At 34.5% G+C, this 15155-nt stretch overlaps 1 protein-coding gene across 1 annotated transcript in view; it reads right to left on the bottom strand.

Moving 5' to 3' along the window:
• Positions 1-2818: 2818 nt before the first annotated feature.
• LOC140443126 (DDB1- and CUL4-associated factor 5) overlaps positions 2819-15155 on the bottom strand; it is a 32462-nt gene continuing 20125 nt past the window's right edge. Inside the window, exons 9-11 of the mRNA XM_072534210.1 lie at positions 11717-11992; positions 11346-11516; positions 2819-7605 (exon numbers count right to left, since the gene is read on the bottom strand). Coding sequence (XP_072390311.1) covers positions 7224-7605; positions 11346-11516; positions 11717-11992 — 829 coding nt within the window. The 3' untranslated portion in view covers positions 2819-7223. The remainder of the gene's footprint in view (positions 7606-11345; positions 11517-11716; positions 11993-15155) is intronic.

The following is a 15155-nucleotide window of genomic DNA, read 5'->3' as shown; positions in this document are numbered from 1 at the left end:
TAGCCCTCCCTAGCTTCTCCCCTACTTATGTAACTATTATTGCACAGACTACATGAATAAATTAAAACACATTTTGTAATTTTTAGCAATATCTTTATTTTAAAAGCGCCATCTATAGGCTAGGCCGGAAAACTTGTCACTTTATATTCGTTTATCATTTTGATTGATATCCTTTTTTGTTTGTTTGAAGCCACCAGAGATATGTAAGAGAGGGGATATGACACAAACGATATTTCTGTATCTACTAAATGGGACCACTTAATTTGACAGGATGTACTCTCCAATATGGCGACGGGCAGGTCCGGATTCAAATTAATTCAGTTAATTTAGATTTAGATTAGTAATAGTTATTTGGAATAAAATTACTTTCATTTTTAGTACTCTTCAAGTACACTTTAATAATAATTATAAAATTTATTACATACATAAAGTTTAAAAAAATGTACAAAACCAGTCAATGATATGGTTTTAAAATTATAACATTTACATACAAGTAAAAAACAACAATTAGCAAGTGCACTTACATAAGTTTAGATATGTTAGTTCCATGTACTATTAATATAAATTATATATTTATATATAATTATTTTATATATTTATATAAAAAATATAAAAATTAGTTATTGTGTATAGGTAGGTAGTTAAAGAATTGTATCAAAGACATGCCGTGTTCTTTATCCTTTTTTAACTTATTGTGGTTTCTATGGAATTGTTATATGTATCTGCATATAAAGATCCCTTTTCCAGTAATGCGAGTCTATGGTAAGGGATATTATAGTTAGTGGCAAAGTCACGGGATATTTTAAACGGTTGAAAATACTACTTTTTAGCGGTTGCAACTGTCAACAATAACTAACTCAACAGGCGATTGTCGATATTCACCGGCTTTTCGTTTATTTTCCGTAACATATAAAGTTTGAGACACTCATCCTATGTATAAAGCTGGTACAAAAACTAGCTCACAATATGATGGTATATCGAGCCCTCTAATAAAAATTAGAAAAATGAAAGAGCTTTATTATATTGATGTTAAAAATGTTTACAAGAATTTTTAAACAATATTTTTATTTTATTTTTTTTTTAAACAATTTGAATTCCACTAAAGTGTCCACTAAATAATACTACTTTATTAATAAGAGGTCTCATACTGAGAGATTTGTCACTCTTACTCTTGCACATATAGAACATCCTAATATCAATATACCGGCTTGCTACAGCCTTTATTAGAAGTATTCTGTGATTATCTGAGAATTGTTGATCAATGCTATGACTAAGTAAATTTAAAAAGATGTCTTTGTTTATGTACCTCCGTAAAACTTTTGTAACTAAATCGTTGGTACTCATACAAGTTGGAGAAGGGATTTCTTTTAAAATTGTCTCGGGCATAAAGCATATATCAATTACACTTTCAGATGGATATTGCAATCCTTTTTTATTTTTTTTATCAATAAATGAAAATAAAAAGTTGTTCCGAGTGACACTTACTAAGGCGCTTAAACATTCACTACAGACTAATCTTTTTTGTAAGTAAAACACAACATAACCAGCAATGTATGTAGTTATGCTTTTAGAGTATTGAGAGAAAGGATTGATATAGCTGTGAGCATGATCAATTATATCTACTGACACATCAGTATCACAACTATTACTCAATCTATATTCTCTGGAAATGATATTAATGTGATCGGTGGGATTGCATTTTAAAATATTTAAATCTTCTAAAGGAAAGCAGTTACCACTAAATTTATTTTTCAGTTCAACATGCACCAAAATTTTTTTATAAGCTGACTGAAACTTCATTTTGTACACAAATAAAGTAGCTTTATTATAAAAAAAGCATAAATCATATTTTTAAACGCAAAAAACTGCTGTTGTTACATCAAAAAAAAAATGTCAAATAGTACATATTTAAAGAATGGCCAAAACAAAAATGTGATTAATTATTAACTAGTACTTTATACAAAATATCAAGAACCTTCTAGTTGAAATCTCTTTGTTCACACCTATACAAACTTATTTATTTGCAAATGAAAGCAAGTGAAATGTACAATTGAAGTTGTATACTGTGTAATGTCCAGGTGTAATTATAATTATAATGTCCAATTTACTAAATTTTGAAGGTTCCCAGTTCCCACACTATTTACGAACTGTATCCAGGCATTTCTCCTTTCAACACATTTAGGAAATCTACAACCACACAAACCAAATTAAAAAGATTACATGTTCTTTTTACACGCGGCATCACTAAAAACGGAAGTAATACCGCCCTGTACACTGTTTACAATTTCATACTAACCTATGAAAAGATATTCCAGTGGAGATTTTCTTATTACGAGTGTTATTTGGACACAAAATAAAAGAACACGATATCATAATAGTTTTACTTTAAATAAACGTAGAAACCGTACAAAAATAAGCTCAAAATATTTTTAAAATTAAATTTCTATGCACAGAACTACTCGACACAAACAACAATCTGTCAGATACTCACCAATATGGCGAATCGATCCCATCTATTTCACCGTATGTCATATCCCCTGTCTTACATATCTCTGGAAGCCACACATGAACAGTGTGCTAATTTTGCAGATAACTTTCATCAATAGCGGCGCCATCTATAGAACAGTTCAGAAACTCTTAACTTTGCTCTCGTTAGTATTGGTTTCCTTTTTTTACATAAACATACGAACGATAAAACTGTTGTGCTGGTTGACTACATTCCAATTCCACAGTATCTTTAGTTTTGAATATTAACACCTTTATCTGAAAAACTTTGCAAAAGAACAATTGGGAGCAGAAAATGAAACAAACATTTTATTGTGTATGTTTATAATTAATTTATATGATAATACATCAAATTATAAATAACAAAAATGAATTTCCAACAAGAATATATAAATTATAGAAAAAAAAGTATTTGGAGGTGTTGGAAATGCCATGTACTTACTTCGACAATTTGGTTACAACATTTTTATTATATATTATACAGGTATTATAATTTTTTTATCGATACAGATGTCTACATGCGATTCTTGAAGATACATTTTACCATAACATTTTTTAAGTTGTAAGGGTTGACATTTAAGCAACAGGAAATGCAATTCAGCCCACTGTTCCTGCAGGAGCGATATATTCAAAAAATAACACAAAATATGTCGCTGTGCATTTACCATTTAAGTGCCTAGTTACTATGCTCAATTTGTATAAGTTCTTTTTGCTTGATACTCCGTCAAGCCACCTACTACATATAGTAGATTAGATTGCGAGTGTATAGAAGTCATCAGATTTTTTAAAATAAAACCTAAATGAACTCTTATTAATGTTAATACACAGCTTAATAATAAATCGCCTAATTTACCAAATTGCATCTAAAAAAATTGTTAAATTTATTTATTTTTTATATTAATTCTTTATACTGTCATTTGTCAACAGTGTGATTATGACATTTAACAATTGGGTTTGATATAACCTCTACTTTCATTTGGGTGTTATTCCCAAAACCTCCAAACAAGAATCTAAACAATTAAGCAACTTGGCAAATGTACATAAGCAAAGGAAATTAAGTCTCAAAACAAATCATTTTCGATGTACCATAAGATATAGAGGTGTAACAGTAGACATCCGATGGTACCCGAATAGCCACGATCCACAATTACCAAAGTGTGATTAAATATAAGCAGAACGAAGTTAAGAAGTTGTATTAAACTGTACGTAGGAAAGTATTCGTTTGTGAATTGACGGTGGATTAAAACTTCTACTTCATTAATTAAAGAAACTATATTATTAAAAATATACCTACCAAATTCTTGTAGATATAGACAGGTATCTCAAAATACACAATTAAAAATAAGTTCTTCTATTGTTAATCCAATATAAACCGAAGTATGTTCATTCGATGCTGAAGATATGAACGTAAATGTAAAAATAACTTACTAATACTTCATCAATGCCATCAGGTCTAAAGTAAATAGAAAATCACAGAGGAAAGATTTTGATTATATAGACTGAATTTATTCTTCCCTAAGATCCTAGGAAGAACTACTACATTTTAACCCCTTACCGCATAGTGGGTCATATATGGCACAATCCTTAGTTTTATACCTAACCGTTAGAGATCGAATCTTATTTTAAAGTATTTATGCATGACACGTACATATAGAGCACATATTTCGTCCAACCGGTAATAAAGCGCCATCTCAATGCAGCAAAGTGAACTTTGGTGAATGAAAATTTGCAAATGGCCGCCGTCTGACAGCTGTTCATAAGAATTGTGCAATTTGATATTCAATTATCGAAGTTTCTACTGAATATTTTTGTACAAAAAAAAATATCAAGGGATAGACCTTTGACAAAGAATTGCTTTAAGTATTTTCACGTATTTCTTTATATTTTGGTATTTTTTTGATCAACAATATGCTTGTGCCATATATGCCACAATATGCACTGTCGTGCAAAACTCTCTTTCATATATGGCACAATATGCGTTCTGAACTAGGTAATTTTTTTTATTTTAGATAATGGATCCAAAAAAGTTTTATGGTGAAACTCTTGCGGTAGTGGACATACCAGATGGTAGTGAAGACGAAGGGCTATCAGATGATATTTCCCCTATTATATTAGCCCCAGAGTCAGACTATGAAGATGATATCATAGATAATAATGAATCAGATAATATTATCCCAGAAACTATTAGAAAGCAGTTCGGATAGCGAAGGTGATATTTCTTTGGACGAATTACGACGTAATCTAATAAAGAATAGAAATAAAAATCATCCAACATGGAAAGAAGGAAATTTGGTAACATCAAATGATGATATAAGATTTCTCGGTTCTACTGACCTACCACCTAAGTTGCAACAAGCAGATTCCCCTTACGCATTTTAAAATTATTTTTTTCAACAAATGAGACGATCAAAGATATAGTTTATCAGAAGGCGCGTTCATCTATAAAACATAATAACCTGCAAAAACCCCACAAATGCAGATATAATGGGTTTGTTCTTAGTGGTGTCAGCGGACTTTCCTAGGATTATGACATATTTGTAGGAAGCCAAACTAATTTTGCCCCCGATGGTTTTCTTGATTTAGGGGTAAGTTCAAATGTGGTTCTTCGGCTAACACAAACAGTACCAATACTTATAAATCACAAAATATTCTTTTATAATTGGTTCAACAGCCTCCCATTGCAAATTTATCTAACGATACAGGGTATGCTACCACTAGGAACAGTTAGAATAAACAGAGAGCTAAACAGTAATATGCCAAAAGAGGCTGAACTAAAAAAGGACGGCCGAGGAGCTATGGTAGAAAAAGTCGCCACAATTGATGGTACAAAAATATCTGTTGTTACATGGTATGACAACAAATTATTAAACATTTTATCAACATATGCTGGAAGAAGTTAAACGGTTTTCGAAAAAGGATAAGACAAATATAATGGTTCCATATCCAAAAGCTGTATATGGATATTATAGGATCAAACTCAGATCTAAAAAATGGTACATGCGTATATTTTTCCATATTATTGATTTGATGACTGTCAATGCGTGGATTCTTTGGAGAAGAAGTGACCATAAGCATAATAATTTAGTTCTGGCAGATTTTAAAATGGCAGTAGCAGAGTGTTTATGCTATGTTAATAAAGCTGGTTTTACTACAAAAAGGGTTCGTCCGTGTGGAACTATGGAAAATTTACAAAACAAGAAAAGAAGGGGTTAAGCAACCGATATTCCAATGCAAGATGTACAAACAGATGGATATGGTCATCCTCCATTATGGTGTAGTGAAAGTCAAAGATGCAAATATCCCTGTGGTTCAAAAAGCTTCATAAAATGCGAGAAGTGTAATGTTTTTCTTTGCTTAAACAAAGATAGAAATTGATTTTGCAACTTTCACACTGAATAATTATTATAATTAGAAAGTAATAAACGTCATTTTTATATTAATTGTACTTGCCGAATCTTGTTTTAATGCATAATGTGCCATATATGACACACAAAAAAATACAAAAAACTAACTATTTTTTTTATAAAATATAAAAAAATTATGCAGTAAGGGGTTAAGTGAATAGAAATCTATATTCTTCAGACAGACGACGCTTAATTCAGTGCAAGTATGACTGGGTATACAGCAACTGCTGTTTTGATAGGAAATGGAGTACTCTAGAAGTACCAAGAGTTCCAGGCTAGATAGAGAAACTCAAAGAGAAGCAACATCGAATGCAAGCGGTTAAATCAATAGTTCCTGACTTCAAAATTGTTGAAATCGAATCAATTTTCTTCGCAATCAGTGCTATCCTCATTAAATTCGAACTTAGTGTGGAGCTATATGTAGCTGATGCAGTAGGGAGAAACAGGAAGCAGATAGAAATCACAGAGAAAAGAAGTTGAACGACAGTATAGAAAAACAATTATTTGTATTATTCGTGGTTTAAACATGCATAGATAAGACCTCAATTTTGTTCCCTATCTAGTCCAAGGAGTAATAACTTCTATATTCGTTAGCCAGGCGGCGATAACTTCAGTTTCATTCTTCTCATGAGTTATATTCAGTCAGTCACCCCTATATTTATAATTACAAAACAAAAATGCATTGAAGAAAATAAACCAGCGGATCTTCTAGGAAACCTTAGTGGCAAGCCACACCGAACACCAGGACAACAGTACATGCGATATGCAAAGATGAATAATAATTGGGACAACACCTTTTGTGAACTTTTAAAGAGTTTTCTGGTGGTTTTGTGTTGGTAAAGCCAACATAAATACAGTTCTTCACATCCTCCTAGTCAGATCACGAAGTTTTACATTTCATTTTTCATTTAATTTCTAATTGGGGGACCCAAAGATCAGGTACAATAGATCATCTAAGTGTCGCAGCGTATCAGAAACTTTTGAGAAGCTCCAAAGCGATGTTATTATAAAAACTAATTATATTTATGTCTACAGAAGTACCTACGACTGCGACAAAATATATAAGGAGATAAACCACGATTTTTTATCATTTAAATACATATATTTCAGTACTCAAATAAATCCGTATATATAGTTTAACTTTCTTTAAACAAAGAACTAAAAATTATCTTCAAATTTCAGTTAAATCCACTAACTGAAACTTTCTACGCCAAATTTTGTTTTCACATTATTAACAATTTCCATGCCCTGCCCATTTTGCCGAGTTCTTAATTGCTAAAATAATATAAAAATAAAATATAGATACGACAGAACTTAATTCTCATCAGAATCAGCACCGATTTTCTTTTTGACTCTCTTGGCCTTTCGAATGGTATACCTACATTTCTTGTATCGACATCTGTCTCCGTCGGGACTTCTGTCGTCATTAGAACATTCAGGATGTAGCCGATGCGCGGTTTTCCTTGACCTAACGCTACTGCTAGAGCTCGGTCCGGTGCCGCAACCGGAATCTGAAACGCTAGTATGTCGTCGCTTAGCTGGAGTTGCGTATTCGACATCGCTGTCGCTAGTCTCACTGTAGCCTTGATCTGCGTTTTCGGGGGAAGCGGACGAGCCGTTTAAGGAGCTTGCGCCGTTGGTTTGAGGCTGGCGCTGGTAGTCTTCGTTGGAGTGTCGAGTTGTTGACGTGGAAGATCTAAAAGTTAATATTCTCTGTGAGTGGCTGCATACCATAAAGAAAAAGCAGTATATATTTTATATTTTTGGATTAGTTAAAAGAAATAAATAATAGATTTATACTAGACTCCCTCTTAACCAGTCTCGCATTAACCGGCCGTCGTATTAACCGGCCACCACCCCTTCCTATTGTTTTGCGTACGAGACGCAAATCTCTCGCCCCCGGTTGTCAGTTCTGTTTTTGCTTTCGAGGAGAATTGAATTCGTCTTGTGCGAAAATGAGTGAGAAGCGTAAACGTGTGGTTGTGATGATGGAAAAACGTCTAAGTGTGCTTAAACGGATCGACAAAGGTGAATCGGTAAAGAAAATGTGTTCAGAGTTGAATGTGGGGAAAAGTACAGTAAATGATTGGCGAAGGTATCGGCGTTCAATCGAGGATTTCTGCGCCCAAATGGATGAAAGCTAACAACTAGATGCACTAAAAAAAAAAGAAGAAAGTCGAGATAGTAGATAAAGCTCTTTGGTGCAAAAAAATCGATCCATGGGTATTATTTGCTGAAAAAAGAAAACGTTTGAAGATATTAGTTTTAAATTAGGTATATATGTAAAAGTATATGTTAGATTAAAATAATTTTTACAGATTATCCAAAAAAATTATTTATTTATAGAGACATACGCCAAAACTCAAAAATACAAGAATATTCAAAACTTTCTGAAATTAAGAAAAACATTGATAATAAATCAATATCTAGTGTTTCCCCCTCGGGCCCTTGTAACAGCATGTACACGTCTAAGCATTGAGATAATTAACCTCTGGATATCAAATTGATCCAATTGGTCCCATATTTCTTGAAGAGCCGCTGTAAGTTCAGCCAAGTTGTTTCGACGGGGTACTCGTGCTCTAAGACGTCTTCCCATCATATCTCATAGATATTCTATGGGATTGAGATCGGGACTGCAAGCTCGCCAGTTCATACGGACAATTCCTACCTCCTCTATATATTGGTTGACGATTCTAGCACGGTAAGGACGCGCGTTGTCGTCTTCTTCAAACCCTTTCTCGGCCGTCTGGTGACCTTCGACAAAATCTGGACTCATCTGAGAACAATACATTGCTCCAATCTGCATCACTCCAGTTTTCATGTTCTCTTGCAAAAGCAAGGCGAGCTCTGCGATGTTCTATGGATAGTATTGGAGATAGGGCTGGCCTTCTGGATAATAAATTACCTTCTACAAGTCGTCGACGAACTATCCATCTGCTTACATCCACATTTCTTACTTTGCTCAGACGATTTGCCAGTTTAACTGAAGTTAGATGCCGATTTCTCAAACATGATAAAACCAGAAATCGATCATCTCTTTCGGATGTTACCCTTCTACGATCTGATCCTGGTCTTCTTGTGAAGTTACCGGTGTCGCTAAAATGCCGAACTGCTCTTTGAACCGAAGATCGACTAGCACCCAACATTTCAGCTGCATAATATTGGCTACGACCATCTTAAACTAAAGTCACCGCCCTTGCAGCATCTGTCGGAGTTAGAGACATTTAGGAAGGATAATTAAATAAAAATATAACAACGTTTTGAAAATAAAATCTCTACACTAGTATGGTTGTTGAATTAAAAACAACATTCAATAAATATCTACTTGCTTCAGACCCTTTTTGACAAAAACCTGAAATACCAATTTGTTTTAACAAATATAAAAAGCAATAATAAAAATATTATTTTATTTCTCGTATACAAGGGTACACCTAAATTTTAATACGTAATTTAATGTCTCTAAAATTATACAACTTCAAATAAATAAGAAATAAGGAATGGATCGATTTTTTTGCACCTGAGTGTATATATATATATATATATATATATATATATATATATATATATATATATATATATATATATATATATATATATATGTATATATATTGATTTATAGTATCAGCAATCGGTCAGGAAATAAAACTCTATTTGTTCAGTCTCAATATTTCGTCACGATTTTGTGATATTTATTATTATTATATATATATTGGTTTGTAAGATGTATGATTTGTCGCAGTCCCCGCATAAAATCTCATATATTCCTTGATTTTCTAACGATGTTTTTGTTTTTGCTAATGGTATAATAGTTGAGATTTTTCTGTTAGTATTCAATACCGTTTCTATTTTGTGTTTTCTTAGTACTCTCCCTAATTTCTCTGTTGTCCTCTTCACATATGGTAGAGTGGTTTATACAATCGGTTTTTCGTGTTCTGTTGGGTACCTCAAACACTCTCATTGTTTGATCCCTGATTGTTTGTAAATTCTAAAAGGGTTTATCGCTTTCGCATCGATTACCTATTTCCTGCCATCGTACCATCCCGTGTCAAAAGATAACTAGACTCATTGATAGCATGCTCACCGACAGACCTTTCCAAGTCACAATGGGCAACTCAAAAAGTGTCCAAATGAAGCTCAGCAATGGACTGCCACAGGGATCTGTTTTGGCACCCTTACTGTTTAATTTATACATCGCGGACTTACCTAGGACAAATTCGCAGAAATTTGGCTACGCTGACGACTGGGCCATTGCAGCAAGACATAATAACATGGCAGTTACAGAAACAATACTAACGGATGACCTTGCCATTATGGGAGAATACTTTCGCAAATGGAAGCTACGGCCTAATGCGACGAAAACCGAAGTGTGCTGTTTCCATCTAAATAATGCCCAAGCCAACAAAAAACTGTCCGTTCACTTTGAAGACAGACTACTAACTCATAACTCAACACCAAAATATCTTGGAGTGACTCTTGACAGAACTTTAAGTTTTAAAGAACACCTACAAAGAACGGCAGCAAAACTGAAAACGCGAAATAATATAATCCAAAAGCTATGTGGTACCACATGGGGGTCCTTAGCCTCCGTACTCAGATCATCTGCTATCGGACTTGTATACTCGACAGCTGAATATGCTTCCCCAGTATGGCTCAATAGCAAACACACGAAGATTATTGACACCCAATTAAACCAGACAATGCGAATAATTTCAAGTACAATTAGACCAACACCCAACTATTGGCTTCCCATCCTGAGTCACATTCCACCGCCGAAACTACGAAGAAGTCACTCCCTTCTCAGAGAATATCGAAAAATCCAGTCTAACCATCAACTACCCATCCACCATGATAGGCGTGATATCGAAATGAACAGACTGCGTTCCAGATATCCTGTCATGTTAAGGGCCACCTCCTTACATCAGGAACATTTCGACCTCACCAACGCTTGGAGAAGACAATGGGAGCGCAACTCACCACAGGAAGCACAGCAAATGGCCTGTATCGATCAGAAACAGCCAGGCTTTGAACTGACCCGGAGTACATAGACAACGCTAAACAGAATAAGAACAAGAAGCGGTAGATGTGCTGACAGCTTACATAAATGGGGAAAAGCCCTTACTCCGGAGTGTGACTGTGGTGCGCAACGACAGACCGTCCGTCACATTGTTGAAGAATGCCCCCGAAGGCGGTTCCCTGGAGTTTTTGACGAGTTCCTGACTGCGAACGAAAATGTTTTAGACTATATTAATGCATTAGATGTTCGTTTGTAATACTCCATGTAATGTTTTATATTGCTTTTTTAATATGTGTTCTTATTGTATGCCATACGATAAATAAATAACCTATTTCCTTTTGGAATTAGCTTATATTAATATTGTACCAGAACCAAAATACTATCACAATAAAATGAAACATGATCAAGTCAAAATAACTTACCTTAAAGTTCTCGTACTACCGTTGGCTACCTCCAATATGTTTATTAATACGTCTCTAGAACCATTCAAAGGTGTGGGTAAAATATTTACAAAATTATTCGCTTCTACTCCTTCACCGCCTTCGATATCGTTTAAATTTCTAGCGTCTTCATCAGAGTCTTGTTCAATCAGTCTGTAAAAATATGACGTGAAAGAAAATACGTGCATACGAATAGTACAGAGGGTAGAAAATATAGAGTCTAGGAAGTTGAAGGAATATATGTACTCTTTAACATATGATTCAAATTTTCATACAGCAAATGGATCAATCTTACAAATAATAGAAAAAGGCAGAATACTTTTCACTTCGACTTGTAAACTCAAAGAACTTACCTGAAAATGGACCTTTCCGAACCAGTAATGCCGGTACTGGTACTAGGAGTATCGAGAGAATTTTCAGTCGAGTCATTATCAGTCATATGTTTTACACTTCTAGTAAAGTATTTGGATGGTCTAGTGGCTGACCTCTTATGCTTCTTCGGAGTCGGACAAGCATTAGATGATCCGTCCCTTTCTGATGAACACTTCTTGTGGGATTTTTTATGGAAACCGTTATGCTTACCATACTTGGATTTGGCCGATTTTCTTTTATGCAGTTTTTGATGATATCTATGGAAAATTGTTAGTTATTAGGTAACCGAAACACAATCTGATATAAGGATCGTACAGTGAACACCCAATAAAATTTCACAAAAATACAGTTTTTTTTTAAATCTCATAAATAGTATAGTATCATTAGAATACTTTTTTAAAATCCTATAAATATCGTAGTATCATTAAAAAATAACTTTGTCTCTGAATGCACGTGCCAAGTACGGAATTCAAATTGAACCCATACAGTAGATAGTAACCCTGTAGTTAGAAAGAGAAATCTTAAAATCCGTGAGACCAGCGATTCACCTATTTAAAAGAGTGAGAAATTTGTGCAATACACAAAGAGACCGGAGCTTTCAATTCACAGTTTGGTATTTTCTGTTGTGGAATTTAGTTAAATCTTAAATACAATATTAGTAGTTTTAGGATGGAGCTTTATTCAGTGGAATTTACAAAAGAAAACGCAAATAGTTTTAAAGATCGACTTTTTATAAAAAAGAATAGACCACCTCAGCCGGAGATATATATGGTACAAGAATGTGCCATAGGAAACAAAAAGTTTAAACGTCGTTTTAAAGTTGAACAATATAGAAAAACTTGTGCATGTGGTTGTGCGGGCGTGATAAAACACATTCTTTGTTCTATTTTCCACGTTTAGTGTTTTCCAAGAATGAATCTATGTCTTTAGTGTGGACAAAAACGGGTGTTCGGGATTTATCTCACTTATCAACAAAAATTTACAAAAACAGCTCTTCCCAATTCATTTAAAAAATGAATTACAACTCTCGAATAATGGCAATATTCAGGTTCGCCAATTTTTAGATTCTAGCTATCGACAATTAATAAAAGACTTTAATGACCAAGTTAAAAAAAATAGTTACATTTTGTCCCTTCTTATCGATTGTGGAGCATTCGAAAGAGCTTTGCGGGGACATGACGAGTCACCAGAAAGCTTAAATTCAGGAATATGTAGGGGCCTCATTGATTTTATATCAGAAATCGATATGGCTATACAACATTTGCATGGAAATGTTTTTAAAGGTACGCCTAAATCAGTTCAAAATGACATATTAGATGCTATTGTAACTGTTTGCCAGGAAGACATTAAAAAACAGGTTTCAGATCACAGACAAACATGTAATATTGTTGACGACAAACGAATGTCTATTTTCGTAAGATTTTATGATATCTTCATGTGCCTTGTCCGTTCCGAACGTTGGCAATCAACATGGCTATTCTGATTTTGTTTACGGCAGATCTGAATAGTTCAGCAGATGACAATCCGAACCATTGCCGCAAGTTTTGGAGCCACGAGTGTCTTCTCCTCCCTCGACCCCTTCTGCTGTCTATTTTCCCTTGAACGATCAGCTGTAGTATTCTATATTTATTATGTCTCATAACGTGACCCAAGTATTCCAACTTTCTTTTCTTTATACTTATTCCTACCTCTCTCTCTTTATCTATCCGGCGTAGTACCTCTTCGTTGGTCACGTGCTCAGTCCAGGATATACGTAATATACGTCGGTAAGCCCACATTTCGAAGGCCTCTACTTTTTTCATCAATATTGCGGTCATTGTCCACGCCTCCATTCCATATAACAAAACCGGGAATACATAACATTTCAGAAGTCGAATTTGGAGAGGTAGGGTGAGGCTTTTAGAGGTGAAAATTTGCTTCATGCTAGTGAACGATGCTCTTGACTTTTCTACTCTTATACGTATTTCCTTCGCTTGATCCCAATTTGAGTTAACTGTTGTTCCCAAGTAGATGTACGAATCCACGTGTTCAATTCTTTCATTGTCTAATATTAGTTGCTGTGGTGGTTGTTGGGTTTTGCTTACTAACATCCATTTGGTTTTTGTGATATTTAGTCTGAGTCCGTATTGTGCACTTGTTTTTTGTATCTTACTCATTAGGCAACTCAGTTCCTCCATGCTACTTGCTAGAATCACAGTGTCATCAGCATACCTTATGTTATTAATTATTTCTCCATTTATCTTTATGCCTTCTGTGCTTTCCACCAGCGCTGTCTTAAATACTTCCTCTGAGTATATATTAAAGAGAATAGGAGACAAGATACAGCCCTGTCGTACCCCTTTCTTGATCTCAATTTTATTGGTCAATGTAGATCCTACTTTCACTTTAGCTGTTTGACCCCAATAGAGACTCGCTATTGTTCGAATGTCTCTGTAGTCGACTCCGATCTTATGGAGAACTTCAATTATCTTTTCGTGCTTTACGTTATCGAATGCTTTTGCATAGTCTATAAAGCATATGTACACGTCTTTGTTCATATCTCTGCAGCGCTGGATGAGTACCTGTAGACTAAAAAGTGCTTCTCTTGTCCCAAGAGAATTCCGAAACCCAAACTGCGAATCTCCAATGTTATCCTCGCATTTTTTGCTTATTCTGTTGTAAATAACCTTGGCGTATGCCTTCGAAATGTGGTTAATTAGACTTATCATCCGATGTTGATCACAAGACTTTGCTTTTGGTTTTTTTGATATGGCAACAAAAGTTGACTCTAGCCAGTCTTCAGGAAATTCATCGCTGTTATAAATATTGTTAAAGAGTCTGACGAGTGAGTCTAGAAATTGACTGTTTGTTTCGCACAGCATTTTCAATACTTCCCCGTATACGTTATCGTTGCCTGGTCTTTTGTTATTTTTAAGACCCTTTATAGCATTCTCCACTTCTGATTTTAGAATAGAAGGGCCAGTATCATCATTGCTCAGTGTATACCCACTAGGACGGTCATCATTAAACAGTTGTTCCACATAAGTTTCCCAGATTCTAACTATTTTCTCGGGGTCTAGTTGTCGATTTCCATTATCATCGCACAGCCCTTTCGATAAAATATTGTAGCTTTTCTTTGTTGTGAGTTCCTTTATCTTCTTATGCATATTGTGATAGTCGTATACCTTTTCGCACTGTTCGATTTCTTCGCATCTCTCCGAGAACCATTTCTCTTTGGTTTTTCTTATCTCTGCTCTTATTCGTCTATGGGTTTCACGGTATTTGGCAGTATCTTTAGTTTTATATATCCGTCTCTCTTCCATCATGTCAAGGATTTCTGCAGTCATCCAGTCTTTCTTTTTTCTCTTTCAGGTAGTACAAACTTAGTGCTTGAAGTCCTAATCTCTTCTTTAATTTCACTCCACTTTTCCAGCGGTTCAT

This window comes from Diabrotica undecimpunctata, chromosome 6 (assembly GCF_040954645.1).
Source record: "Diabrotica undecimpunctata isolate CICGRU chromosome 6, icDiaUnde3, whole genome shotgun sequence".
Lineage (NCBI taxonomy): Eukaryota > Metazoa > Arthropoda > Insecta > Coleoptera > Chrysomelidae > Diabrotica > Diabrotica undecimpunctata.
Note: the sequence above shows the minus strand (reverse complement) of the source record. Positions and strands in the feature narration are given on the sequence as shown.